This window comes from Emydura macquarii, unplaced genomic scaffold (assembly GCF_026122565.2).
Source record: "Emydura macquarii macquarii isolate MOO-44397 ecotype Brisbane River unplaced genomic scaffold, CSIRO-AGI_Emac_v2 contig_2988, whole genome shotgun sequence".
NCBI lineage: Eukaryota > Metazoa > Chordata > Testudines > Chelidae > Emydura > Emydura macquarii.
Genome location: NW_027133125.1, coordinates 4,439,819 through 4,465,448, shown reverse-complemented (window position 1 = coordinate 4,465,448; position 25,630 = coordinate 4,439,819). Strand labels below are relative to the sequence as shown.

Genomic DNA, 25,630 nt, shown 5'->3' with positions numbered 1-25,630 from the left:
GAGCGCGTTCTCTGTAATGATGACAAGGGACTCGCAGTAATGCAGACGGTTGGTAGTCAAGGCAGACGATACTTCGAGGGCACTGGACCCCCCAGCCCACCGCAGAGAGAGGCTGACGAAGCAGGAAAGCGCCCAAGCAGGAGTGCAGCAACGGGGGAGAAGGCAGCAGACGGCGTACATCTCCTGACTCTCCTGCTGGGGGATAAGTTAGGGAGGTGGCTAATGCCAGGCCAGGACGGCGGGTCCCAGACAAACGGGAGTAGGCTGGATTGCCTTTATTTCAGGGCATCATGCTCATAGAGTTTAAGGTGATGCTTCGTCTGACCTCCTGGACATCACAGGCCAGAGGATTTCATCCAGTGACCCTCCGCGCTGAGCCCCAGAACTTGTGTTGGCTAACGTGCATCCTCTAGAAAGGCAGCCGTGGAGATGGAGACCCCGCCACGTCCCTGGGGAGTTTGTTCCCGTGGTGCCCACTGTCCACTGGTCCCTCATTTCCAACTGGAACTTGTCGGGCTGCCGCTCCCAGCCGCAAACTCCGGTTCTGCCTTTCATCGCTCGATTAAAGAGCCCTTCAGGGCTCCGGTATCTTCTCCCTCAGGGAAGGCTGCTGACAAACCAGAGAAGCGCGATGCAAATTGATGAGGGCTTGAGGGAGGAGGACAGGCGACTAATTGCCGTTCTCACGTCTGTCTGGGCTAAGCAATCCGGCCGGGCCGAGGCGAGGGGTGGAGGGAGTAAAATGATGCTGAGCGAAGGAAAACCTAGGCTGATAGCTGGGTAGCGGTGGCATAGTTACCCTTGCCTCCCCCTTTCCAACGGCGCCTTTGCCCCCGCGAGGAACGGGAACCGGGATTTCGCTGCCCTTTTTGGGATTCCAGGAGCTTGAGGCAAAATCCTGGAAAACCGCGAGGCTCACGAGCCAGTCGGCAGAGCCGGCAACGCTGGGCTTCTCAAACAGGTCTAGATCAGGGAGATCCACGTCTCTGCCCTGCCTTGTGCCAGCGGGCCGGTCCTGGCGGGGTGGAGAAGCTTGCCGCAGCCCAAATGGACCGGGCTTCTCCGAGCTGCACCGCCTCTCGGTGGCCGGCCCGGGGCCGGGGTGATTCCAAAAGGGGGTGATTGTGCCCCACGGGAGGGGATGCTTTGGGGGAACATGCTGGCTTAGCTTCAAAACCCCCAGCACAGCCCTGGCCCTGGAGTCGGACGGCTCTGCCCAGGGCCTGGCATCGAACCGCCGGGGATGTTTACCGGAGCCCGTGGACAACGCCCCCCGAAGGAAAGGATATGCGTCAGAGATGGGCCTAAACAATCAATCCTCTGCCGTGCAGGCAGCCTCGGTGCTGGGCTGCGGGCCAGATTTCAGTCCTGGGCCCGGCGCTGAGTGGAAGACGCTTCCTGAGATGTGCAGCTGGAGAACTGGGGGGAGGGAGGGGGCTGTGGAGATAAATATCTGCTGCCCCGTTAGGGTAATAAAGGCTGGAGGAATTGGAGGGCACCAGCTGATGCTGTTTATTGGCGCCCGGCATTTCCTGGGGCGGGGATAGCAACCCCAATCTCCATCAAAGCGAGCATGGGTGCATCTGCCCGGGCTGGGAATAGCACCTCCAGCTGCAGTGTAGACAGTCCCTGATCTCTCTGCCTCCCGTCCGAGTGTAAACGTCTCACGGGCCGCTCAGGCTTGGTGTGCGTCGCTTCGCAACCCTGTAGGGAAAGACTTCGAACCCTTAATCCTCGATGAAGCTAAATGGATTTAAACCGATTTCAGAGGGTCCGGTGGCCCGGCTTTGCGCCGGGCAGACCAGGTGGGAGAGGTTTTGTCTTTCAGTGGATTCAGTTTCTGTTGGTGAGAGAGAGACGCTTTCGAGTTTGAGGTTCCACCCGCTTCATTTAGTTGATCTAGAAAGTGATCGAGTCAAACTGGTACAATTTCTAGGTGCTGATCAGCTCGTTACTATTTAATGCTTCAAATGTGGTAGCAGTTAAAAGCCACTCAGAACCCTCCTGTGCAAGGCGCTGTACAAACATGTAGTTAAGACCGTTCCGGCCCCCAAAATCTGAGAGCTTTAGGACGACTTGAGCTTCAGCCTGAATAAGGTTATCCCTTTCAAGAGACACTTGGACGGGCAGGCCCGTTCATCGCTGAAAGGCGATCGAGCGGACAAATTCTTTTATGCCTCACTTAGAAAATTTGACCCGAGTGTCTTTTCATTGGGCTCCGCTTGGGAGGGCCTGTGAAAATAGGAGTGGAAAAAAAGGGGGAAAGAAGCAGAGCAGCGGAGAGTGAAAAACAATTCAAATGAAAAGATAGATCCATTATCTAGTGCAGCCCCGGGGAAGGCTGTGTGGTCTAGTGGATGGAGTATTGAACTGAGAGTCAAGAGAGCTATTTCTGGCTCTGCTGTTGACTTGCTGTGGGACCGTGGGCAGGTCCTCTCACCTCTGGGTGCCTCAGTTTCCCTCTCACCCATTGTCTGGTCTATTTGGATTGTAAGATCTTTGGGGCAGGGACTGTCTCTTGCTGTGTATCTGTGCAGTGCCTGGCATAGGGGGCTGATCTGAGCTAGAAAAACATCTTTTGAAAAATTCCACCAGTCTTGAACGAAGCCGTTATGGTCACGGCGCACACATGGAGATGTGATATAAAAACATACATCTTCTCGCTGGAAGGTTGGAATGTAACCCGGCTTCATTTCTTCCAATCCAGACCTGAAACCAGAGAGAGACAAAGCAGGCTGCTCCGTATGGCACAGAGGCCCAACTCACCCTGCCTTGCTCTAGGCTGGCTCGCTGCAGATTGACTGCCACGAGCCCAGCGTGCAAGCTTTCCTTCAAAGCTTCCTAGCCTGCAGGCAGGACCAGGAAATCCTTCATAACTTAAAGCGACAGCTTGTAATTTTAACAGCGTTTTCAATGCACAACAGAAACCCGGGAGTAAATGAGAGGGGTAGTAAGACTGGTGTATCGGGCAGAGTCCTGAACTAGTTGGTAGGTTTGCAAACCCTGCTCCAAGAGGTTGATCTTCTTCTTTGACGTCTGTGGAACGGGGCAAGAAATAGTTTGTAACCAATAATGTCAGTGAATTTCCCTCTTCTTGCTCTTTGCGATCTGTCCACAATTGCCCGATTCATTTGCAATTACTCTGCAAACTCCCACCATGAGACATTCTTGCTGGGTGCACAGTTCGCGAACTGGTCCTGGCCAAGGTTTGCAATTTCGCTTGATGTCCATTAGTTCCGGTCAGTTGTTTCGGCTCCCCAATCGGATGAATGATGTAACGAACCAGCAGGGCGCTAACTGCCAATGCGATCCGCCGTGTTCTGATGGTGTCCATCGCTGAGGTACCCGAGCGTCTCAAATGCGGTGTCCTCAGGGAAAAGTCCTAGAGAAGTGAGTGGAAATGAAAATCTTCCGAAGCACCTTTTTGAGCATCGTCTAAAATGTACTGCGACACCATATCCCTGCTGCAGAATCGTTTTAAAAAGCCCAAGAAAGGATCTTGGAATATTTTGTAGAATTTTAGAGTAATTTCCTGTGGCATTTCGACAGGGCTCTGGTTTTCTCCCTATGAAATCCGCTAGGACTTTTCCCACAGGATTTGGTGAGCATCTGAGCTTAAAAAAAAAACAAACTAAAAGCCTTTTCACGAGAGTTCACACTAGCAACATCTGGGCACTAGAAAGTTCACGAAAAGCAGCCACAGAAGGATGGTAGGGTTGGATAAATTGTATTCTGCTATTTGCTGAGCTCTGAGTTTTAGTGACCTCGGATTTGACTCTAGTGTGCTGCTTATATCCTACATCTGAGCCCAAACACACTGGATCGTGGCCACTTTCTGCGTGTTTATGCCTCCCCTGTTAATGAGTGTCCCACAGTGCCTTGGGAGGTAGTGCAGGGCAGAGAAACGGAGAAACTAGCTGATTTGTTCAAGGTCGCACAGGGGGTCCCAGGTGAGGCAGAGGATTGAATCAGGGTCTCCCATGCCCTAGGCCTAATACTCTAACCAGTAGGCCATCCTTCCTCACTGAACCAATCGTGTGAAAGGGGTGGGAGGATGCTGGTCTACAAGGCAAATACGTCTGTCTGTACTCGTGTATCTGGGCAAGCAGAATGCAAGGAAACAATAAAATGCTGTGTGCAGCTGGGTGGGATTTGAGTTGAGTCATATGTAGCCGTCCAAATGTGAAGAGAATTGGCTTTGTGTGCCGGCCCTCCCTCATGTTCCATCTGTCCTAGGAAACGGAGCATGCCAGGAGACTCACAGGACAGTCCTATGACCAGAGTGTGTCAGAGCTGTGCAGAACACGCTGTTTCATGGCGTGAGACACGGCTTGGCCAGGCTGCACGGTTGGGAGACTTCCACGTTCAGACACGATCCCTTGATGCAGGGGTTTATGCTAGCGTAGATGGGCCCTTTTAGAGGGTTGGCCCCTTTGCCCCATGCTGTGGCTCGTCGAGTACCACTCCTGGCCTGGCCGGCCCCAGAGACGGTCGGGGTGGGTTGGCTGATGTCTGGTTCCCGCAGTTTACAATCCATACATGAGGCTTCTGGGGAGTTCTCAGCATTCCTGCGCAGGGCAGCACTTGAGGGGCTGTGCTGGTACTCGGAGGAGATTTCTAGGAATGTAAACACAGGAGCAGGGAGGGAGAAAAAGCTTCTGTGTTTTCAATTAGCCTGCCTCTAAATTCGAGGGAGGCTGGTCGAATTCGAGGGAGGCTCCCGGAAGGCGGAGAGGGGGGCAAATCTCACATTCCATTCCCTCTGACGACACCTCTCGAAATCCTGCAGCAGGGCAAGGTAGGGCTGGAGGACGTCAGGGCACCCTCCCTGCCCCAGTCCAAGCCAGGCGCATACGACTCAGTGTCCTGGCACCCAGTGGGCTTCAGAGGCCCTTTCTGGTTGCAAAGCCGGGCAAAGAATGCGGGTAAAAAGAAACCGCCTCGCCACCGCTGCACTAGCACGCTCCGCCCCAGAAGCGGCTGCATTTCAAAGATGGTGAAGCCATCCCTATATAGTGTGCATGTCTGCAGTTTGCAGAGCATGTTGGGATCTGTCGGGTGAAAGACACTCTGGAAACGCAAGCTCAAATCAGGAGCCAGGCTTCTGGAAAGGAAGCAGGGTCCCAATTAGCACCCTCGCCTTAATGAAAGGTTCATGCAATAGCTTCTTCCTGCCGCTTCATCAGGCAATTTCCCTTTGCTCATTTCCTTTGCTCCGCCAAACTCCTCTGTGAAGTTTTGCAGTATTTCTGCACCTCCTCTCGTCCACACTTCCCCCCTGAGATCCGACCAGTTCTTGGCCAGCTGCTGGCCGTTGGCTTTCCCGTTTAGACGGCCAGTGTTGTAGTTTGTGGGCAGGGCTGGTTCGGGCTGTGGTGACTGGATCTTTTTTGCTGGAAAAGGCCGATTTGTTGAATTGGAGCCTTTTCACGGGAAGGGGTTGGTTTGGCCGGATTCCCCACTTTTTCCCCCACCAAGAGGGTTTGAAATTGTCGAAACGTTTGGACATTTTTTTAAACAAAATCTCTGGCAGCCTTTTGTTTTGCAACCAGACCTCGGTCAGAAAGTGAAGTTCATTGACAGTAAAAAAAAAAAAAAAAATGGGGAGGGCAGAATTAAAAAAGTCGAACTCTAAATGAAACATGAAACCATCGAAACAAAACCTCCTGCTGGACCCTTCCCATTTTTTTTTCCCATTTCCAGTTCACAAACATTTTCAAGATTTCGCCTTTTTGCCTCCCTTCGGGTGAGACATTTTTCGAAACCCCGACAGTTCTCACGGGGTGAGAAAACCCAGTTCCAGTTCTCACAGGGCTGGGTCTCCCTCCATGTTCTGAGCAGTGCAGCTGACGCTTCTGGAGGTGCCGGGGCCGCCCTGGAGATATTTTGATCCCCATTTCCACCTGCCAGCCCCGTTGCTATAGTCTGATTAGCGCTTTGAGGGGAGAACTGAGGCTGGCCGGTCACTATGTGTCATCAGAAGGCCCAGAGACGAGGAGCAGAGAGGAGGTGGCATTAACCCCTGGAGGCTCCTAGGAACTCAGGACCCGTTAATGGAAGATGTTCAGTCCAGGCATGAGCCGAGCAGCTTTGTTGAGGACAATAAGCTTTGCCAAGGTCCTTTAAAGAGCAGGACGCCGTGCCTCTCCCCGCAGCAGTGCGTATGCGTTCCCCTTTTGCAGCATGCAGGCGAGGAAGCTGCAGTTGCTGAACCGTGTTTTCCCCCCCGAGCGCTCCTAGCCATCTCGTCAGGCCGATGGAGACAGCTGGGTGATGGACGCTGCTCGGGGAGCGCCAGTTCCCCCGGAACGATGGGTTTTTTCCCCTCCTCCTCGTCCCTTTCCCCCAAGCCCAGGGGGCAAAAAAAGTTCTATATAAGGGAAAGGCGCAGGAGGGAAAACGAGAGCGGAGCTGGGCTCGGAGCAGGGGCGGCTTTCCAGGAACGGCCCGAGGAGGGGGGCGTGGGAGGAGAGATGGCAACGCTTCCAAGAGGAAGGAGCGATGCGGAGCGCGTGGCACCTCGCCCAGCCGCAGGCGCTGCCCCGTGGCCCCGTGCCTCGCGGGAGCGCTGCGGGGCCTGCTTTCCGTCAGCTCGGCTCTGCCTCCCCGGGGAGCGGACACGCCGCGCTTTATAAGGGGCTGCAGGAAGGCTGGGCGCTGCCGCGGGGAGCCGGAGCACCTGGCGCCGCGCCGCACTGGGCTCGGCCGTGCGTCAGGCCCCAGTGCAGTGACGGTTGCGGAGTGACCTCTGACGCGGGGTGGGGGCGGGGAACCGGGTCCGATCGAATGACCCGCCCGGGTTGCTCCCTGCAACCCAGCGCCCCTTGGCCGCATGCTGGAAAATTGGGGCCACGAGTCACAGCCCTCCCCACTCAGTTACCAGGCCCCTCCCCGCAGGGCCCTGGGTTTTTCTTGGGGTCTGGCCCTGCTCAGCTTGTGGGAGCTGTTGAGAGAGGGCTCAGCCCCCCGGCAATGAGGGGAGACGGTCCGGGGCGTAGAGCTCCCTGATCCCGCAAGAAGCAGGGGCTGTGATTTTCCTCACACAGTCCCAGCACCAAGACGGGCGAGGGGACCCGGCGCCCGAGTGGAGCTGCTCCGACGGCCCCAGAATGGCGGGAAGCCCCCCGGTGTGGAGATGTCCCGAGCTGTTCGGTGGCCAGTGGCCCCAGAAAGACCAGCAGCAGCTGCACTTTCCTGCCTGTGTTTCAGGCCTGCTGGCTAAGATGTTCTTTGCAGGGGGACTAGAGGACGGGCGAAGGCTTGGGCAGGGCCAGCGCTTTGTTAGCGGCCAGCTACCGTACCTTGCACCGGCCGTGCGCTGGCAGGAGGCTGGAGCCCATGTCTGCAACGGGCCACGCGAGGTCCTCGGCATGAACAGACAACGAGCCAAGCTCAGCTCCGTCGGCGGGTCGCAAGCTCTGAGAAGGGAGCTTGCCCTGACCGCAGCAGCGTGTCTGCCGAGGGAGGCCGTGCTGGCAGCCAGGGAGCGCCCTGCCCGGCGTGCTGGCTGTCGTGATCTCCGAGAGAGACGCGGCAGGGGCCTCTCCGTCGGTTCAGCCGTAGGGCAGCCTGGATCAAAGGCAGGCTGTGATTCGGGGCGACAAGGGGCCGCGTGCCCAGGCCTGAATAACTTGAGGGGGCGTCGATGTTTTGTCTCACTCCGGCTGAGCGTCTCAGCCCCTGGAGGAAGCGGAGGCAGTAGCAGACGAGAACGGGCGGATAAAAACGCCGAGCCGCGTGCAAAGGTCTGCTGTGTATTTATTTAGTGAGTGCAGCTGGGTTCGGCAACCAGGGCTGTAGGGGGGTGGGGGGGTTTAGCTAGCTGCTCTGTGTCTCACGTACGTGCACGGGTGCCTGGTCTCTGATCCCATCAACTTCCATGCGGAGGAGCCAGCGGAGAGAGGGGAAATGGGATGGAAACAGTGGTGCAGAGATGTGGGAGAAGCCCGCTCGCCCGCGGGGATGGGATGGCAGGCGTGGGCCGGGAGGAGGCAGGCGTTAGATGAGATGAATTCTCTGCGGAGAGCCCAGAGCCGGGTTTAGAAACAAGGGGATCGTTGCATGAACTGGGAATCACTGGTGCCTCCTGTCGTCGTCGTCGTCCCGTCCCATGTCGTGTGTCGTCCCCCCCCCCCCCCCCCCCCCCCCGGGCAACCTACTGACTCCCCGGGCCTGGCTGCATCATTATTAGTCTGTCTTTTGCCCCAGGCTTCCATCACGGAGCCCCCTGGCGCCTGGCGTGGCACAAGGCAGAGCAAAGCGACGCGCCGTCCTGGCCTTGTGGAGTCGTGTGTGTGTGGGGGAGGATGGAGTCGGGAGGAGGGTTGTGAGTCAGTTGCTGCGGCAGGGTTGCGAGGAAGACGCTGATCCCCGGCAAGGGGGCCATGTCCTAGCCGGCGCGACAGCGGCTCGGTGCCGTCTGGGCCTTCTCTGGCCTGCCTCTGGGACCCGCCGCGTTGGCCGGTGCTGGAGGCCGGGTGGCGGGACTGGTTGGGTCACACTCGGCTAGGACGGGAGATGGGTCTGGGAAGAACGTACCCTCTCGATGGGTCATTCCGTGATTGCCCACTGGGGGGGGGGATCTTGCCCCTTCCCCCAATGCAGTTGGTGCTGGAGGCGGGATATAGCAATTCGGTGGACCAATGGTCTCCTCCGATGTGGGCAGGAGGCGGGGATGTTGGACTAGATGGACCAATGGTCTCCTCCGATGTGGGCAGGAGGTGGGGATGTTGGCTTAGATGGACCAATGGTCTCCTCCGGTGTGGGCACTAGATGGACCAATGGTCTCCTCTGCTGTGGGCAGGAGGTGGGGATGTTGGCTTAGATGGACCAATGGTCTCCTCCGGTGTGGTCTCCTCCTGACGGGGCTGCTGCGTACGATAGAGAAGGTGCAGATGGAGCGCAAGGCAAAAGATCCTGGGTGAAATGCCGGCTCCGTTAACGGGATTTTACCATTGACTTACCGGGGCCAGGGTTCCCCCCCCCAAGTTCTCCTCTCTAAATGCCAGCTTTTGGGTCCCTTGCGTCACCCCAGGGAATTGGTTCATCCGCTATCCTTGGAGGCTGCGTTGCTGGAGATCTGCGCACACCCAGGAGTACCCTGCAGGGGCTGGCAGCCACGCCTCTGCGGCAGGCAGACGCTGGCCCCTTTCCTCCTCTCGCCGCTGTGCCCTCTTGCCTCTTGGCATCCTCCGGCCGCACTCGCCTGCCTGTGCAAAGAAAGAATACGGGCAGCGAGCCGGATTGCTGCCAGCAGCTCAAGGCTTCCAAGGTCCTGCACACGTCTGGTGGGGACAGAATTCACGCCGGCTGGCGAGAGGAACCAGGATGCTGTGACTCCCGCTGCTGTCCCGGGGTCAGGTCCTTGCAGAGAGCAAAGCTGGGGCTGCGCCAGCGTCTCTGATTTGCCTCAGGCCTGGGGTCAGGGCAGAGCCGCCTCTCTGGCCATTGATCCCAAGATGCTACGCTGCCGTGGTCCGAAACATTGCTGGCCAGAGATGGTCGCAGGCAGGGCCTACTGGGGCTGGCGCACGCCGTTGAATTCTGCCCCGTTTCTGCTCTGCCCATCCTCCGGTGTCCCAGCACGTGCCCCCGCCTCACGCCGGCATGCCCTTCGAAAACTCCCCTTCAACAGCAGCCGCTGGAAGAGCATCTCCCTCTCGCATGGGGCGGGGAGCCATCGCCTAACTTATCGGCCCCATGTGGCGGGCACGGGGCGGCTAGCGGCTCTCCAAGCCTTGGCATTGGCTGTAGCGAGATTAAACTTATATCCAGCCCAACTTCAGTCCGGCCCGGAGCCCCTGGGCAATCACAGATGAAACGCTGGCCCCAGGATGGGGCCCAGGATTTCACCCCACGTTCTCGTCTTCTAGGCCCCAGCTGGCACGTCCCTGTGCTTGCCACAAGGAAAGGGCTTATCCGTGGCCTGGCGCATTGCTGGCTGGAGGCACGATACGGGGCTGGTCCCGTTTCTGCCCAGGATAGAACGCGTGAGCCGGAGGATGCGTCGGTCCCCGTTTGCCCGGACTGCGCTGACTTTGGGGAACACTGGCACGATGGGCATCTCCGGTCACTTTCACTCCCCTCTCCTGGCCGATTTGATGGTCGCTGACGCCCTGTCACGCGCCAGACGCCCGACGAGGACCGGGTCTTTAGCGCGTAAATCCACTGATGACTTCGGGGCCGCTGATCGGCCTGAACGTCTGCCATGGCGGCCGAGAGCCGGGTGGGGATTGGGGAATGCCGTCAGGCTGAGATACGAACGAGGGGCGGGGTGCAGAGCTGTGAGCCCGGACTGCTGCTCTGCATCTGGGAGAAGCTCCGGGTTTCTCTGTGCCAGCGGCTTAGTTGGGGGTGATAGCAGATGCCAGCCGGGTGTCATTCCCTGGAGGCTGGCGGAGTTCACCCCTGGGATGGATTTGGTTGCCCGGGAGGATGTTCTGGGAGGATGGATGCAAGCCACAGCCTCCTGTCGGGGGTTAACCAGCATTGCTGGGGACGCAGGCCGCCGTGTGGCTGGCGGGGGATGGATGAAATCCCGTGGCCCCATCACGTGCCGGCGCTGTTGTGTGAAGCCTGACCCCTGGGCTGCCCTACAGGAAACCTCAATCCCGACCCACAGCCCTCTGTTATCCCAGCCCTGGGTTCCCCCAGCTCTGCCGATACCCCTCAATCCCACACTGCATCCCCCTGCCAGCCCAGCCCTGAGCTCTGCCCCCCACTCCCTCCGCTCTGCTGCGGCCCATCACCTGACCTGTCCCCCCCTGCAATTCGGTGTTAACCAACAGTCACTGAATGATTAAGGACTAAAGTGAAGCGACTTGTCCCAGCCCCAGGCCAATTCTGATCTTGGCTTCCCCTGCATCCCATTTCCCCCCGATCGCACCTGGTGTTGTTTTTGTCATTGCGTACCAATAACTTGTAATACTTGTATCCTGGGATGGGTTCTTTCCCCCCCGCCTTCCTCTGGCCCCAGCTGGCTGGGGTGAACCGGTGCGCTGAGCTGGGGCAGAGACCCCCTTCTTTCTAGAGGCCTGGCTTGCATGCCGGGTCGCCAGGTTTGGGGGTGGGAAGGAATTTCCCCCGGGTCAGACAGGCTTTCTCGACAGCATGGGGCGTAGATGACCTGCTGGGATGAGCGTGGCATCTCTCACCTGCCATCAGAGGGGCCTCGGGCAATGGTTGCCCCTTGGTCCCCACTGTTCTTTCCCCGTGGCACAGAACTGCTTAGCTCCTTGAGGACTGAAATGCTTTGGTCTAACTGAAGTTGCGAGACAGGGCCCAATAACGGCGTGCAATGGAACAGCCTGTGGTATACAGGGAGGAAGACCGGTCACCTAATGGTCCCTTCTCCAGCATTCTGCTCACGGCAAAGATCTGAGCTCTCCATTGCCGACCGGGTCGCACTCAGGACCCGAGACGCGACGCTCCCTCCCTGAACGATGGCATGTCGGGTTTTTTTTTTTTAATTTGGGTCGTGCAAATGCCTGGAGATGCTGCGTAAACAGAGCGTCGGCCCGGAGCCAAAACTCTTCCCCGTTTGTAACTCGTGAGCGGGTCGAAGCAGAACATTCCAAGCGCTCCGTGGATCGGCGCCAGCCCCGGAGGGCAGGAGAACGGAGCCTTTTATGGTAGCATTTCTCCACGAAAATAAAAAACCCAACCCAAACCAAAACAGAGCCGGGAACGCGAGCCCGGCCGCTGGAAGGCACGGCCCCGGAGCGGTGTGGGCCAGAGGAGCTGAGAGCTCACGTTGGAAGGAAGCGCCGGTCATTAGGAGCACGGCGCGGGTGCAGGGATGCGCGTGAGCAATGGGACGGACGGGGTGTGGACAGAGAGGGCGAGTTTGTTTCCTGATGGTGGGTTTTGTTTGGCTAAGTGGTGATGTAACCGGAGGGCTTGGGGGGGGGATGCAGCAAAGAACCCTGCTGGTGGTGGATGGTTGGGGAAGAGAAATGCTCTTTCCTTTTCAGTGCTGTTGGCTAGTTATTTGTGACGAACGAATCCAGCTCTGGAGTGGATGGGCTCGAAGGCCTCCGCAGACGCATGGGGCAAGCACAGGCCAAGGGCAAAATGCCCATCCTCCGCCCCCCCACCGCCCTGTCAGTGTGCTAGAGGGAGCATCTCTAAGGGACGAAATGGCCTAGGCCACGCCTGGTCCCCTCTGATGAGCCTTCGGCCAAGAGGGCCTGGCTTTGCCAGGCGTGGGGAGCGGAGGGGCATTTGGAGACCATGAGGACATAGCGACTGCCAGACCAGACCAGACCAGACCAGTGCTGCTGTGGGTGGGGGCTTGTCTTACACTGGGACATTTCCCGCAGGAGCTATTCGGGAGTCATTATTTAGGCGTAAGTGCCGTGTGGACTCAGAATAACAGCGCCTTCTTGTGATTTTGCTTAATCCGCGTTGGAACGGTGGGTTCGGAATAGCTACTTGGGCAAGTTTCCAGGTGTAGACAAGGCCCTGCGTGGGGGAAATGCGCTCCTGGGATGAATCAGCAAGGGAAGGACCAAGCAGGCGTAGGGCAGCGGTGCCGTTTTCGTCGGCGGCGTTAGTGAAACCGCGAGTGGAGACTCTGCCTGCTTCCGGTGCCCACACTTGGAAAAGGATGTTGACGATTGGAAAGGGCTCAGCACGGAGCTACAAAACCCAGCCGAGCTCTGAAAAGCAGTCCTGGGCGGGGGAGACTTAAGTTCTGTGTCGCCTGACAAAGAGGTCAAGCAGTGACTTGATCGTGCTCTGCAAAGACCTACGGAGGAGAAGATTTCTGATGGTAGGTGGCTTCATCCAGCAGAAGAAGGTGCAGTGACACCCGTGGCGGGAAGTTGAAGCTTGAACAAGAAAGAAGGCACCCATTTGTAACAGGGAGAGTAATTAACCACTGAAGAACTTAACTAGGAGCGTGGTAGATTCTCCTTCAGCTGAAGTCGTTTTAAATCGAGACCGGATCTCTGTCTAAAAGCTCTGCTCCAGTAGAACCAGAAATGACTGGGCTTGATAAAAGAGGCTCTGGATGAGGTTCCTTGGCCTGCCACGGGCAGGAGATCAGACTCGATGTTCATAATGGTCCCTTCTGGCTTCAAAGTGACCTCTGTGGAACTGAGGGAAGGGACTCCGGATTCCCACCAGAGTAACCAAGAATTAGCCCTACATTGGTTGGCTGTTCCTTCCTGGTCCCCGGCCAAGTGACCCTTGGGGTGGGTGGGTCCATGGGCGATGGAAGGACAGCCTTGCTCACCGGCCCCTGGCAGGAATTCTCAAGGGTGGCTCCCTGCAGAGCGGCGGTTTCTGGACAATGTCTCTGAGCTCCCAGGAAAGACAGAGGCCTGGAGGATTGGGAAAAGCTAATGAGGTTCAACAAAGAAAAGTCAAAGGAATCCCATGCACAGCTATAGCTGGGAAAGCAGCTCTGCAGAAAAGGGGGGGTAACAGTGGATAAAAAGCTAGCTGTCCAGTTGGAAAGAGATTTGGTCCGGGAACCCCTCTATTCGGCATTGGTGAGGCCATTGAAGCTCAGCCCCCCAAGTTGGATTGGACAAGTTGGAGAGAGTCCAGCGGAGGGCAACAAAAATGATTAGGGAGCACAGGACTTATGAGGAGAGGCTGAGGGAACTGGGCTTGTTTAGTCTGCAAAAGAGAAGAGTGAGGGGGATTTGATAGCTTTAACTACCTGAAAGTTTTGGGGCTAGGCTGTTCTCGGTGGTGGCAGATGACAGAACAAGGAGCAACGGTCTCAATTGCAGGGAGGGAGGTCTAGGTTGGACATTAGGAAAAAGTTTTTTACTAGGAGGGTGGTGAAGCACTGGAATGGGTTACCTAGGGAGGTGGTGGAATCTCCATCCTTAGAGGTTTTTAAGCTGCGGCTTGACAAAGCCCTGGTTGGGATGATATAGCAGAGGGTCCTGCTTTGAGCAGGGGGTCCCTCCTGAGGATGGGAAACGGGGAGGGGTGAGAGTAGCTGTCCAGTTGGAAAGAGATTTGGTCCGAACCTCCATTGAAGCTCAGCCCAAGTTGGATTGCTTTGGGCGATGGGAAGTAGTTGGATTCTTCTAACTGGTTTTTGTCTTTCCACATGGAGACCGGGAGTGGAAATACCGGGACAGAAAGGGTCCTGGGTCCCAGGATGAGAGAGCTGGAGAATTCAGAGACCCTCCACACAGAAGCCGGATGTTGGGGTCTTACCCCATCCGGACAGCGTGATGGCCCTGTCGGTCGGCGTGCCCGGGTTTTTGGCGAGTGACGGGACACTTCAGCGAGGGGTTTAAGCCCAGAGAGAAGTCTGTTCGTTCCTGGCTCTGCTACAGACATAATACGGGAGTGAGGAACCATGGGGCTGGAACCTGGCTGGGTCCCAGGGCGGCTGCCGTGTCCACACCACCGTCTCTGCAACCTGTGAGCCTACGGGTTCAAACACCACTCCAAATCCCGCCCACAGCGGTCCCAGCTGGCCCAGCCTGCCGCATCCCCTGATTGGCCCAGCCTGCCGCATTCCCTGATTGGCCCAGGCACTCTATTTAAGGCCGAGGGAAAACACTGGGATGCTCTCTGTACAACGAGGCGGATCCCTTGGTTGCTGCTGGTACAGACCCTGCCATGTGCTCCTGATACCTGACCGTGCTCCTGGTTCTCTGCCCCAGCCCTGACATCTTGCCCTGCCTCTGTTCTCCGACCTAGCCCTCCTGTGGCTGGCTCTCTTGGCTCCGACCCAGGGCAGTTCATCGACTTCAACTCTGAACCAAGCCTACGGCGTGACACTGGAAAGGGCTACTGCTTCTGCCCTCGACCCTCTGCACTGAACTTGGACCATGCTGCCGCGTCCCCTGCCCCTCCCAAGCCCCAGCCTCAACCTGCGTCCCGTAGCTGGGCTCCTGAGGCCGTGAGACCCCGGGGCAGGTCACTTGCTCTTTCTGGGCCTTGATGGTCCTGTCTGTAAAATGGGGACAAGGATTCTGACTGCACAGGTGCATGGCAGTCTTACTGCACGGCTGGTTGTGACGTGCTTGGAGATCCTTGGATGGCAGGTGCTTGTGGAGGGCAAAAGATCATTGTGTGAAATGGGCCTTAAGATTAGGATCCAGAACTATGTCTCAGCTGCACCCCCTGTGCCCAGGGGTGTTCACACTGGGGAACTGCATAGATTTTGAGTCCAGAAGGGACCAATATCTCCTATATCATCCAGATCAGAGAACCCCCTCCAGTGATTCCTGCAGCAAGCCTGTAATTTGGAGCTGAGCTGGATTATCATTTAAGACAACCTAACATCATTTTAAAGGCTTCAAGTGGCGGAGGATAGGCTGCGTCTTTAGCTCCGTGGCTCCAATGGTTAATTAGCTTCACTGTTAAAAATCAGGGCCTCATTCACAGCCTGAGTTTCTCTAGCTTCAGCTTCCAGTCATGGCATCGTCTTCAGCCTCTGTCTGCTCAATTAAAGAGTCGTCTGCTATCAGAAATCTTCTCCCCTTGGAGACCGTAATCTAGTCGCCTCTTCATCTTCTCTTGGCTAAGCTATCCATAAAGAGCTCTCGCAGGGTGAGCGACCTGGAATCTGAACGCTCTCCAGAGTTACCCGTCTTGGTTTGGCTGGTTATCGAGGCATGGAATTCAGATCTGGGTCCAGTTCCAAGGCCTCGGGCTGCAGGATTTGCTCTGGGGAAGTCGCTTGGAGGACCACTTGGAAATCTTTGTCCGTCTCGGGAATCTCAGCACAGGGACGGAGTCACTCTGCCGTGATGGATGTGAGGAAGTTCCCGTCGCGTCGCTGAACGTTCATCCCTCACGGGCAAACAGGCAGGGGCTCGGGTGCTTCGCGGCTCGCCGGCTCTTGCTAGGGAGCGGCTGTGGCTTCCCTGGCATCGGTCTCCACAAATAGTTTTGAGCCACAAGCTCTTGACAGGAAATGATGGGTTGGATCGACGGTGCGAGTTGCAGGATAGGCCAGGATGGACATCCTGCGGAGCGGAGCTGGGCGTGGGGCCGGGGGAAGGGGGGCATGGGAAAATGAGCTGACACAACGGGCCCTCCACTGCCTGTGGGGGAAAAGGGGTTCGCCAGGGAGCAGTTTGGCAGCCCGGCTGTTGTGGCAGTCAGGACGCTAGCTGGGCTGCCACGTTCTGCTCTGCGAGGTTTGAGCCCCGTCCAGAGTCATTCAGCAGCAGGACGGATACCCAGAGCACGAATCCTTCGGCAAATCAGGAACTGAGCCGGGGACCGGAACAGGGTCCCGGGAGGAATACGGAACAAACAACGAGCGAGGGGAATTGGTTGTCCCTGGCCTCTGTTAATTACGGAAACCGTGGCTTGGCTGTTTTGTCTGGCATCTGCAGAAACGCTCTTTGGTTCTCCGGCAAAGGTTCAGGCACGCTGCTGAACTCAAGCTGACATAATGACCCCGGGCCTCGCCCCCGGAGCCCAGGTTCTTCAGCTCTCGGAGCACGGGCCTCTGGCATTTGTGCTAAAGGAGCTGCTCCGTTGGCCAGTCGCAGCAGTAGGCTGTTACCTTCTGCCTACCAGCCATTAGGGGAAGACACGCTGTAGCAGTACGGCCTTTTGATAGCAGCTGAGACCTCCCTTCACAAGGGACCGCAGGCTGGCGCTGCTTCTGGCGTGCAGAGGGCTGCGTCCATACAAGCAGACAGCGGGGTCATCTGCAACTGCAGCCCAGCTGCCTGCGGCACACGGAATAGAACCGGCGACCTGCCCTCCTAACACGCAGCCCCGTCTCCCCCAGAGCGGCACAGCTCCAAAGAGCTCTAGCAATGAACAAAGAGCATTTTCCAAACGCTAACCCTCGGCTCAGCAGCTTCAGACCCCTGCAGCCGATGGGGAAACTGAGTCACAGGGCAGGGAAGGGACGCACCGGAGCTCAGAGAGGGCGTCAGCAGTCAAAATCAGGTAGTCCCCTTCGTGGGCTCAGACCGTGTTCCTCAGCCTCTCTTTTGCTTGTGTTGGGGCTTATCTTCCAGTCTTGCCTTCAGCCCGCAGACAAACACAGCCGCGGGGTCTGGTGCGTTCCATTCTGCAGTGGGCAGGGGTACATCTATCCAGCCGTCCGTGCCTGTCACTGGGGCGTCTGAGCACTGAGCTCACCGGGCTGTGGCTACAATAGCACGTTGGGGAAGATGCGGTAACACAGCACAGCGTGATTGAGTCCCCCCCGCCAGCATCTTTCATTTGAGCAGCTTCTCACAGCGCTGGGCAAAGGCAGATTTGAAGGAGGGGGCGAAGTCGCACGCAGGGCGTCGCGGGGGCGGCCCGCACGGACCGACGCTCTTGCACGTGCATTGGGCAGATGGTGTGGGCTGCCGGAGCGGACCCTGATACTCGCTGAGCGGTGGGCACAGGGCGGGGCTGGGCTTTCTGTTCTGCCGTCGGTCACCTGGAGTTAGGGACTTTGACTAAAGGATAATGCCCCCGTCACGCGGCAGTCAGTGGCTCCTGTGATGAGCTGCCGATGAAGGAGGTCAGCCCTGTGTCATGGCTTCGTTCCTGTCGTCTGCTGCAGCCACTGGGTCTCGGGGGCAGCAGGTGGGAGGGAGACGAGGCGTGGGACAGGGGGCACGTCATGTTTGGGGGAGGAGAGCTGCAAGGGGGACAGCCTCTGGGGGCTGGGGCTCGGGGTGGGCAGAGAAGCTGCTTTCCGTGTTTGGTGTTTTTGCCCAGTTTTGATCGTTGAAGAATAAAACCTGTGCCTGGAAAGCGCCTTGGACCTGGCAGTGAGCGCTGTCAGCCCGAGTCAGGGGAAACTGAGGCAGCAGCTAGCCTGAGGCCAGGCCAGGTAGGCGACAGCCTGAAAGTAAGGAGCTAGCCTGAGCATCCCTGCTACGCAAAGGGCAGCTGTGCCGTCTGAGGCTGTCCCTCTGCAGAGGCGGATCCCGCTTTATAAACCTGGGGTGGAGGCTGGTGCAAACGCACGAGCTCTGGCTACCATTGGTGTGAGACCGGAAAGGCCAGCCTGTATTTGCCCTTCATTTCCCCCTCAACATCTGTTCTCTTCCCCTCCCTCCCGGGCGAGGGACCAGAGCCAGCATGGGCATCTTTGGACGAGCCTGCACGACGATTATTCGCTCGCACCAATGTGGGTGATGGTAGCCCTGCCACCGGTGGTTGGCCGTGCGGTTCACTGTGCGTGCGAGGCGCCAGCTGCTTGCACTGGGGTCTGTGCAGAGATAGCAGCACGGACAAGAGGCTTTGCAAGCGAAGGGTTGCTGGGCTCCGCAGAGGCGGTTTGCCGTGCTGCCGCTTGTGACGGGGACAGCCGGGTGAAATGCCTCTGCTGAGCGTGCACTGGAATCCCGCCAGCCCGGGGATGGTCACGCCATGTTAACGAACAACGGTCTCACAGCTGGGGGGGAGCAGAGGAGGAGTGTTGCATAACATACCGGTGCCCCGGTGCCCAGCAGTAGCAGAAGCTCTCCTGCTGCTTGCAACAGCTCCCCCAACCAGAGAGTGCATCAAAAAAACAAACAAACGCGTGAGCATTTCTCCAACGGCTTGTGCTGCACGAGGAGCCAGTGTAACAGCACCACCTGGTGACTCCCAGCGTGACAGGACGGACCTGCCCAGCGGTCGCCGTCCCCACGCTGTTGCAGGGTGCCAGAGTTCCCAGGCCTGGCTCCCATTCTCCTTCAGGATCCTACTTCTTAAAGAGGCAGATGGATTCTTCTCCCTGTCAGACAAATCACCTACTGCTCCCCCTTTGGCGTGGAACGTCCCAGATCCCCCACCCCGGCCCGTGATGTGAGAAGTGGGATGCAAGTTGAAAACAAAGGGGGCTGCATGGTTCAGGCAGAGAAAAGGAAATCCTTCTTTACACTTTATCTTTGTAGCTCACTACCGTTGGGGTAGGGAGTGTCGTCGAGGCAAAGGCTGAGGCTGGACTCTCTAGCACCTGTAACTTTTATGCTGTGAGAGCTAAAATGGTGTTTCAAAGGGAGCCACCCTCATGCTTCAGGGCTGATCACGGGCTGGGGTCAGGAGGAATTTCTCCCTCCCTTCATATAACACAGATCTATTGGTCAGGCTGATTGGTTTGTTCCCTCCCACCTCTGAAGCCTCAGGTATGGGTCAACACCAGAGCAGATGGAACCGCATGGCCGATCTCCATGCTGAGTACCATATTCCCTGCTGGGTTGTTACACGTCGATCCATTAAGGGCTGGACTCCAGGGTTCAGCTATGAAGGAAACACTCATGGGGTTTTGTAGATGTGTGTGTGTGTGAGAGTCCCATGCTGGTGCCTCGAAGCTCTGCTATGATAAGAGAACTGGCCCCTGTGACTGCGATGTACCACCAGCCTCATGCTCTGATCTCCTGGGAGGATAAAGCTGCCTGTGTGAAAAGCAGTAGCCAGTCCAGTGTGCTCAGTTTAATACAGCAGCTGGCCAGCGCATAGTCCCTCGGCTGTCCGGGCAGAGTAGAAAGGCGTGAGCCCTGCCGACTTGGATTCTAGCCTGGGTCATGGCCTTCTCCCACCTGGCCAGCCGCACCGTCTCTGTGTGGGTCGGCCCTTCTCCATCCCACGTGCATGACCCAACCATTCGCCAGAGCCGAGGAGAGCTGCAGCATCGCTCAGTGCAGCTGGTGTCCTTGGATGGGGGGAGCGGAGGAGGAGGGGGTTCCCGGGGGCAGGGTCCTAGAGGCAGCCCCCCAGTCCAGGTCACACCATGTGGAGGATGACCGAGAGCCCAGTTTCTGCTTTGCCGCGTTGAGGAACTGGTGAAATTCTAACGCTGGCCCTTTCTGTGTTTGCTTTGCAGGCGGCTACCCCGTGTGCGCCTCCTGTCAACTATGAGCTGGTAAGTGAGCTGACCCCTCTGCTCCCGGGTGTTCCTGCCGCGCCTTCACGGCCTCTCTTGCCGTCACAGAAAAGAACAGAAGGAAACTGCTCAGTAGGCAACGCTCCCGCCCCAGGTGCCAGCGCTGAGTGGTGGGCTGGGAATCAGGGGAGCCACATTCTTGGGTCTACCACAGAGCTGACAGGGCCTCGCGTTGCTGCTCAGTGCCTCAGTTTCCTTCTCTGTGCCTCAGTTTCCCTCTCTGTCCAACATAGTCCTTCCCTGTGATGAGGGAAGGAGCAGAATTACTTGGAACCATCCGTAGAGCCGATTAGGGTTTCTGGGACCAACTAGCCGGCAATGCTGGAGCTTGCCCAGAAGGAATTGAGCTCCTGTGGATGAGTTGGAGTCTACAAGGGATGGAAAAGGGCATGTGGTGTTGGGAGAGGAAGGATGGTCCAGTGGCTAGGGCATGAGCCTGGGATGTGGGGGACCTAGGGTCAAGTCCCTGCTCTGCTACAGTTCCCTGGGAGACCTTGGCCAAGTCACTTAGTCACTCTGTGCCTCAGTTTCCCCTCTCTAAAATGGGCTAATAACCCTGCCTCACAGGCAGGTTGTGAGGGTCAGTGTGTTGAAGGTGGTGCAGTGCTCTGGTAGTACGGTAACGGGGGGCTTAGCTAGAGAGGGGGGTTGGCATCATGGAGGGTCGTCTCTTAGATGCGAGCTGTTAGGGCCAGAGCTGGGGTGGCAGGTGAGCCCGGGTTGTTCACAGCCAGGCCAGGTGAAGGCTCTCTTGAAAGTGCCTTGAATTCTCTCTGTGCTGACGGTGGCCCACCTGAAAATGCCAAGATCAGGCTGCAAAAGGGGAGCAGATTCTCCCAGACTGGTGGGTAACGCTGCAGTTAGATTCCCCGACCAGTCTCAAGCAGTGTCTCTGCTCCCCCACGCTGGTTATCAGGAAGCTAAACCAAAACAATCACCCAGCCCCTTTCCTGCATTTCAGTCTCTGGCTCCCAGTCAGCCGCTAGGTCCAGTAAAGAGAGAAGTTATTTAAAACTCTCGTCCCTTCACCAAAATATTCTCCTGACCCCAGAGGGCCCGTCACATTTCCAGATGAATATTCGTCTGGATCTTACCCAACATCCCACGCTGGCAGCCAAGCCTTGAGTAACTAAACTAAAGGTTTATTGTGAAAGGAAAGAAACGAACCATCAGAGGGCTGTGAAATGGTCAAAGCAATCACATGCGTCCAGAGGACTGTAAAGTCCCAATACGTCAGATTCGCAGCAGAATTGTGGCGTTGGCAGGCTTGTCCCGTCCCTCTGGTGCACAGCCAGTACCTGGACGGGTCTGCGTCTTTTCTCTCACAGCTTCAGTGGCAGATGAGAGGATCCAGAGGTAAGAAGCAGGAATGACGACAAGATGGGGTTGATGCGGCTGTCTTTTATGTCCCTTTGTCACGTGGCTTGCCCCAAACACAGCCACACAGCACCTGGCGTGGCAAAGCCTCAGAGTCCCTGTCCCCGGGCGTGCTCTGACATGCCCTGGTGACTCACAAGTGGCTTCTTTCAGTGGATTCATTGTTCTCTTGATGGGCCATTCAGTGCTGCTGCCCTCCTGGCTGGGGTGTTGCCCGGAAACACGGCCCACGTGAAACACGGATGTAGCGTACCTATTTAGAACTCATAATATAACACGGACATCTACACAGAAAGGGGCTCATCAGTCTTAGCAAACTAGAACCTCTCCACCACAGCCAGCCAGGGCAGAGCTCGGACGAAGTGTTGGACTTTTGCTATATTGGCATTAAATAATGTGAAAAATGAACCCTTAGACACCAGACAGCGTCAAGGCCCCCACATGGGCTTTACCGGGGCCTGGAGGCCCTGAGGGCCTGGGCCAGGGTGTCAACCCCCATGGGTATGTGTGTGGGAGGGGGCCCGTGTTACAATTTTGTCCTGGCCCTGAAAAAATTACGCTTGGGCCCTGGACAGCGTCGCACCCTCCACTCCCCGGGTGTGGCAGCCGGCTGAGAGAATCCGGCTCGCTCTGAGCACGGCCGTCGGGTGCCTCGTCAGCCCCAGGACATCGTGGTCCTGAGACGATGGGGCAGCACAGAGGCAGAGACGCTGCCCGCTCGGAAATGGGACCTGGCTGTAATCTGGGCTCAGGAGAGGGCAGGGTTCCCTGCAGGTCCCCACTGAACTGCTGTACTACTCGGGGAGCCAGCTTAGCGAAGGGATGTCAGCCGTGGCTAGTGGTGATCAGAAAGTTTCTTATGGCGCCCGTGGTACAGGTCTTAGCGCCGGGCTAAGGGTAGTTACACCCCCCCCGGGGTAGTTACACACCCCCTGCTTCAGTGACGAATGCCCCTGGCAGTTTGTGTTTCTCTAAACTGCTGCACTGGTTACTACCCCCTCCCCTCTTTCCACGGTGGGTGAATTCACTCCTGATGTGACAAATCTGTGCTCTCAACTGTGCTCAGACCCTCAGCGACAGCAGTGGGGGTGAGACATGGACTCCCCCCCCCGCCGCTCCGAAAGAGGCTGCTAGAGCTACTGGAGAATCTCCATTAGCAGTGCAGGGCCCATGGCACACACAAGAGCAGTTCCAATTCCCTCCATCAGGGGACAGCGATGCACATGCCCAGGAGCCATTGATATGTAGGGAGGGCGTCACAGAAGCAAACTGCTGGCGTATGGTGCGTTTTTGCCTCACGATCCTTATCTGGTGGCCTGTATTCACTGTCTGGGGTCTGTTATCAGCACTCCTGTGGTGCCAGCAGCCGTTCAACTCTTGCTGTTGGTTTGGCCGGGGAAAGTTATTTAGAACTCGAAGGTAGCTCGGTTCTGGTTCAGCCTGGAACTGGCTCTAATCCACGTGCCATCGTGGGGCGACAGCAAAGGGGCTGCAGGTCCCAGCACGCCCATGCAGCAAACTTTCCTGGGCCCGCGGTCTCTCCTCTGCCCTGTCCCCGGAGCATTAGCAGGGTGGGTGGGGAATTCCCGGAAGCAGGGATTGAGCTCGGCGCGCTCGTTTTCTGGCCCCGCGCGTTGGGAAAGCCCTGCAGGAAATCGGCTCAGGGAACCTACATTCAGGGGAGCCAATCCTCCTTGCTGAATTCTAGGAGATGTTTAGTCAGGACGTTCGGTTTGGTCCATGATGGACACAGGAGCGAGATGTAACACTCAACTCCAGATTTGGGTTAGGCTCCGGATCGGCCCAAACCCGTGGGCGCTTGGCCTCGGGATTAGATTTGGCCTCCGGTAGAGATCCGGGCCAGCTGTCCAATTCAGGGCTAGATCTGCAACGGGACCTCAAGCCTACATGAAGTCCGGGGAGGGGCTTGGGCCAGGATCCATTTATAACACACAGTTCTTAAACCACCCAAATGACGTTTGATTCCCATCTCGCCAGAGCCCGCTTGGATTCCACCGAAGCCGAGGAATTCCTGTCCTCAGCTCACCCCGGTGGTCTCAGCTGAAGTTGGTGGGGCTGCAGGCTTAGCGGCCGTGCCAGGACGGTGTTGGGAACCAGACAACTCGGGGCGCAGGCGTCTGCCGTTTTTACAGCTCAGGCCAGAAAAATCTGTGCCTGCTTTGGACTCTCAGAGGTTTCAAGTCCTTTCTTTTTGCGTGACGCTCTGCCCGTCCTCAGGAGACTGAACTCCTGGGCCACGGACAGAGCCCCGCAGAGACCCGGCCCCCAGGCGGCAGGGGGGTGAATTTCTAGCGCGTGCACCAGGGGTTTGTGGGCAGGCACGGAGCAGGGCGTTCTAGGAGTGACGGGGGGGGGGGCCGCTGCTGTGCCCCCCCTTTGCCCGATTGGCCTGGAGCCGTTGCGAGGGGCCCCGATCCAGCCGGGCACCTGAACCCGGGTTCAACTTTAAGCACTTGAGCGGCCGCGTTCGAAGGGAATTCAGCACACACGGGCGGGGCCAGGCCCGTGGCCTTTTGCCTTTTCTGGGCTCTTCGGACCTATGGGCCGGCCATCCCGCTGAGCTCAGCCCCCTGTCCCCTCCATCCCCCCTGCCGGCCAGCCGCAGGCAGAACACGTGCTGCGCCAGAGCCTGGCCGCTGGGAGATAGGGGATTTGAGTGGGCACCGTGCCACCGAAGGGTTATTTTGACATCTCTGCGGTTAACGGAAGGAGCCAGCGAGAACTCCACCCGCTGCCCCCAGGCTGGGCTTTTTCCCTGCCTAGAAAAGCAGCCGGGCTTTATTAGGCGCTGGCTCCTGCCCGCTGTGGATGTGGGGTGCTGGGCTGGAGGGGGTGGGGGCACCGATCCTGCACGGATCGAGCTAGTCCTGGCCTGGTTTCTTTGGCAGGCCTCCAGTTGCCGGGGCGCGACCAGGGGGTCTTGAGTGCTCAAAGCGTTGGTATCACCGGGCCCCCAAACAGTCAGAAGTCAGGGATCAGCCCCTCCCCCCCCCTGCTTCCTCACCACATCAGCAGAGTGGCTTAAACACCTCGAGATTTTTAAAAGTCAGGCCTGGGGAAGGGAGAGTCTTTGCCGTCCAGTTTCTGAGCCTTTTGGGTGGCCCCTCGTGTCTTGCTTTCCAGGTTTTTCTCTGTAGCCCCGCAGGGGCCAGACACTCGTTTATTTGGAAACGCGAGTGGAGAGTCTCCTCCCGTCCCGTGACTCCGGGAGCTGGTGCTTTAAGAACATCAACTAGCACGAGAAAATCACCAGAGCTGGGAGGCACCCCCCCTTGACCGCTGTGTGCACCAGGGAGCAGTGAAATCCTCATCAGGTGCAGCCGTGAAACTGAGAAGCGTCGCCTGCCGTTGGGGGGTGGCGGGGCTGGGCTGTGTCCGCTCTGCCCTGCAAGGACGGTGCTGGGGTCCTCAGGAGGGCAGCTCGAATCCACTAAAGGCAGGCGTGGAGGCCGACCAGTGCCCTCCTCTGGACGGGTAGATTGGTCGCCAGTGACGTGCCAGGAAAGTGGGACATGGTCAAATATCCAGGACGCAGTAGGCCCTGTACAAAGGCTGGTCTCTGTCTTCCTGCAGGGCAGGGGGCGTTTTCTTCCCACCCGGAGCGATGACTCAAGCAGATGTGCCTGGGGGCTTTTTTTTTTTCTTTCTTAAGTTAATATCGAGGGAGATGATTATTTTCACCCCTTGTTTTCTCTGGAAATCTTCATGTAAGTCAGAAACAATTATGCTGACGGGTTGCAGGGATTTGTTCACCAGAGCAACGAACAGGGACAATTCCCAGCAGGTCTCTGCTGATGGAAGAGGAACAGGAATTGCTAAAACAGCTGCCATGTGAAACGGCCCCTGTTGTTCCATCTGAACTCTGAGCCGAATGTGTCCTGGGGGACGAGGCGCTGGCTTTGCTTGTAAACAAGATCTCCACTGTGTTCAGCTCCGAAAGCCGCAGCATGCGTGTGTTAAAATGTAACACTCTTTGTTATTGTAGGGTTGTACGTGAGTGGTGGGCCATACCCTCTGCTTTGTTATTGTAGGGTTGTATGTGAGTGGTGGGCCGTGCCCTCTGCTTTGTTATTGTAGGGTTGCACGTGAGTGGTGGCTATGCCCTCTGCTTTGTTATTGTAGGGCTGTATGTGAGTGGTGGGCCGTGCCCTCTGCTTTGTTATTGTAGGGTTGCACGTGTGGTGGCTGGCTTTGTTATTGTAGGGCTGTATGTGAGTGGTGGGCCGTGCCCTCTGCTTTGTTATTGTAGGAGGGGTGGTGAGCTTTGCCCTCTGCTTTGTCAGTGAAGGGCTGGACTAGGCTGATTATTGTGGGGTTCCTTGTAGGAACCGGGTGGTGCTCACTGGTTTGTTTTTGTAGGGTTGCTCCTGAGAGTTGGCCTCTGCGTACTGTTTTCCTAGTCCGTGGTTGCTCATTGCT

At 57.4% G+C, this 25,630-nt stretch overlaps 1 protein-coding gene across 5 annotated transcripts in view; it reads left to right on the top strand.

Moving 5' to 3' along the window:
- Positions 1-25,630, top strand: part of TNS1 (tensin 1) — a 236,554-nt gene that overhangs the window by 82,468 nt on the left and 128,456 nt on the right. For 4 of the 5 annotated variants that reach the window (XM_067529461.1, XM_067529463.1, XM_067529459.1 and 1 more), the window contains one exon: positions 19,754-19,792. In XM_067529461.1, coding sequence (XP_067385562.1) covers positions 19,754-19,792 — 39 coding nt within the window. Of the gene's footprint in view, positions 1-10,815; positions 11,859-19,753; positions 19,793-25,630 lie in introns of those variants that run through there. The other variant, XM_067529460.1, reaches the window with a different exon arrangement.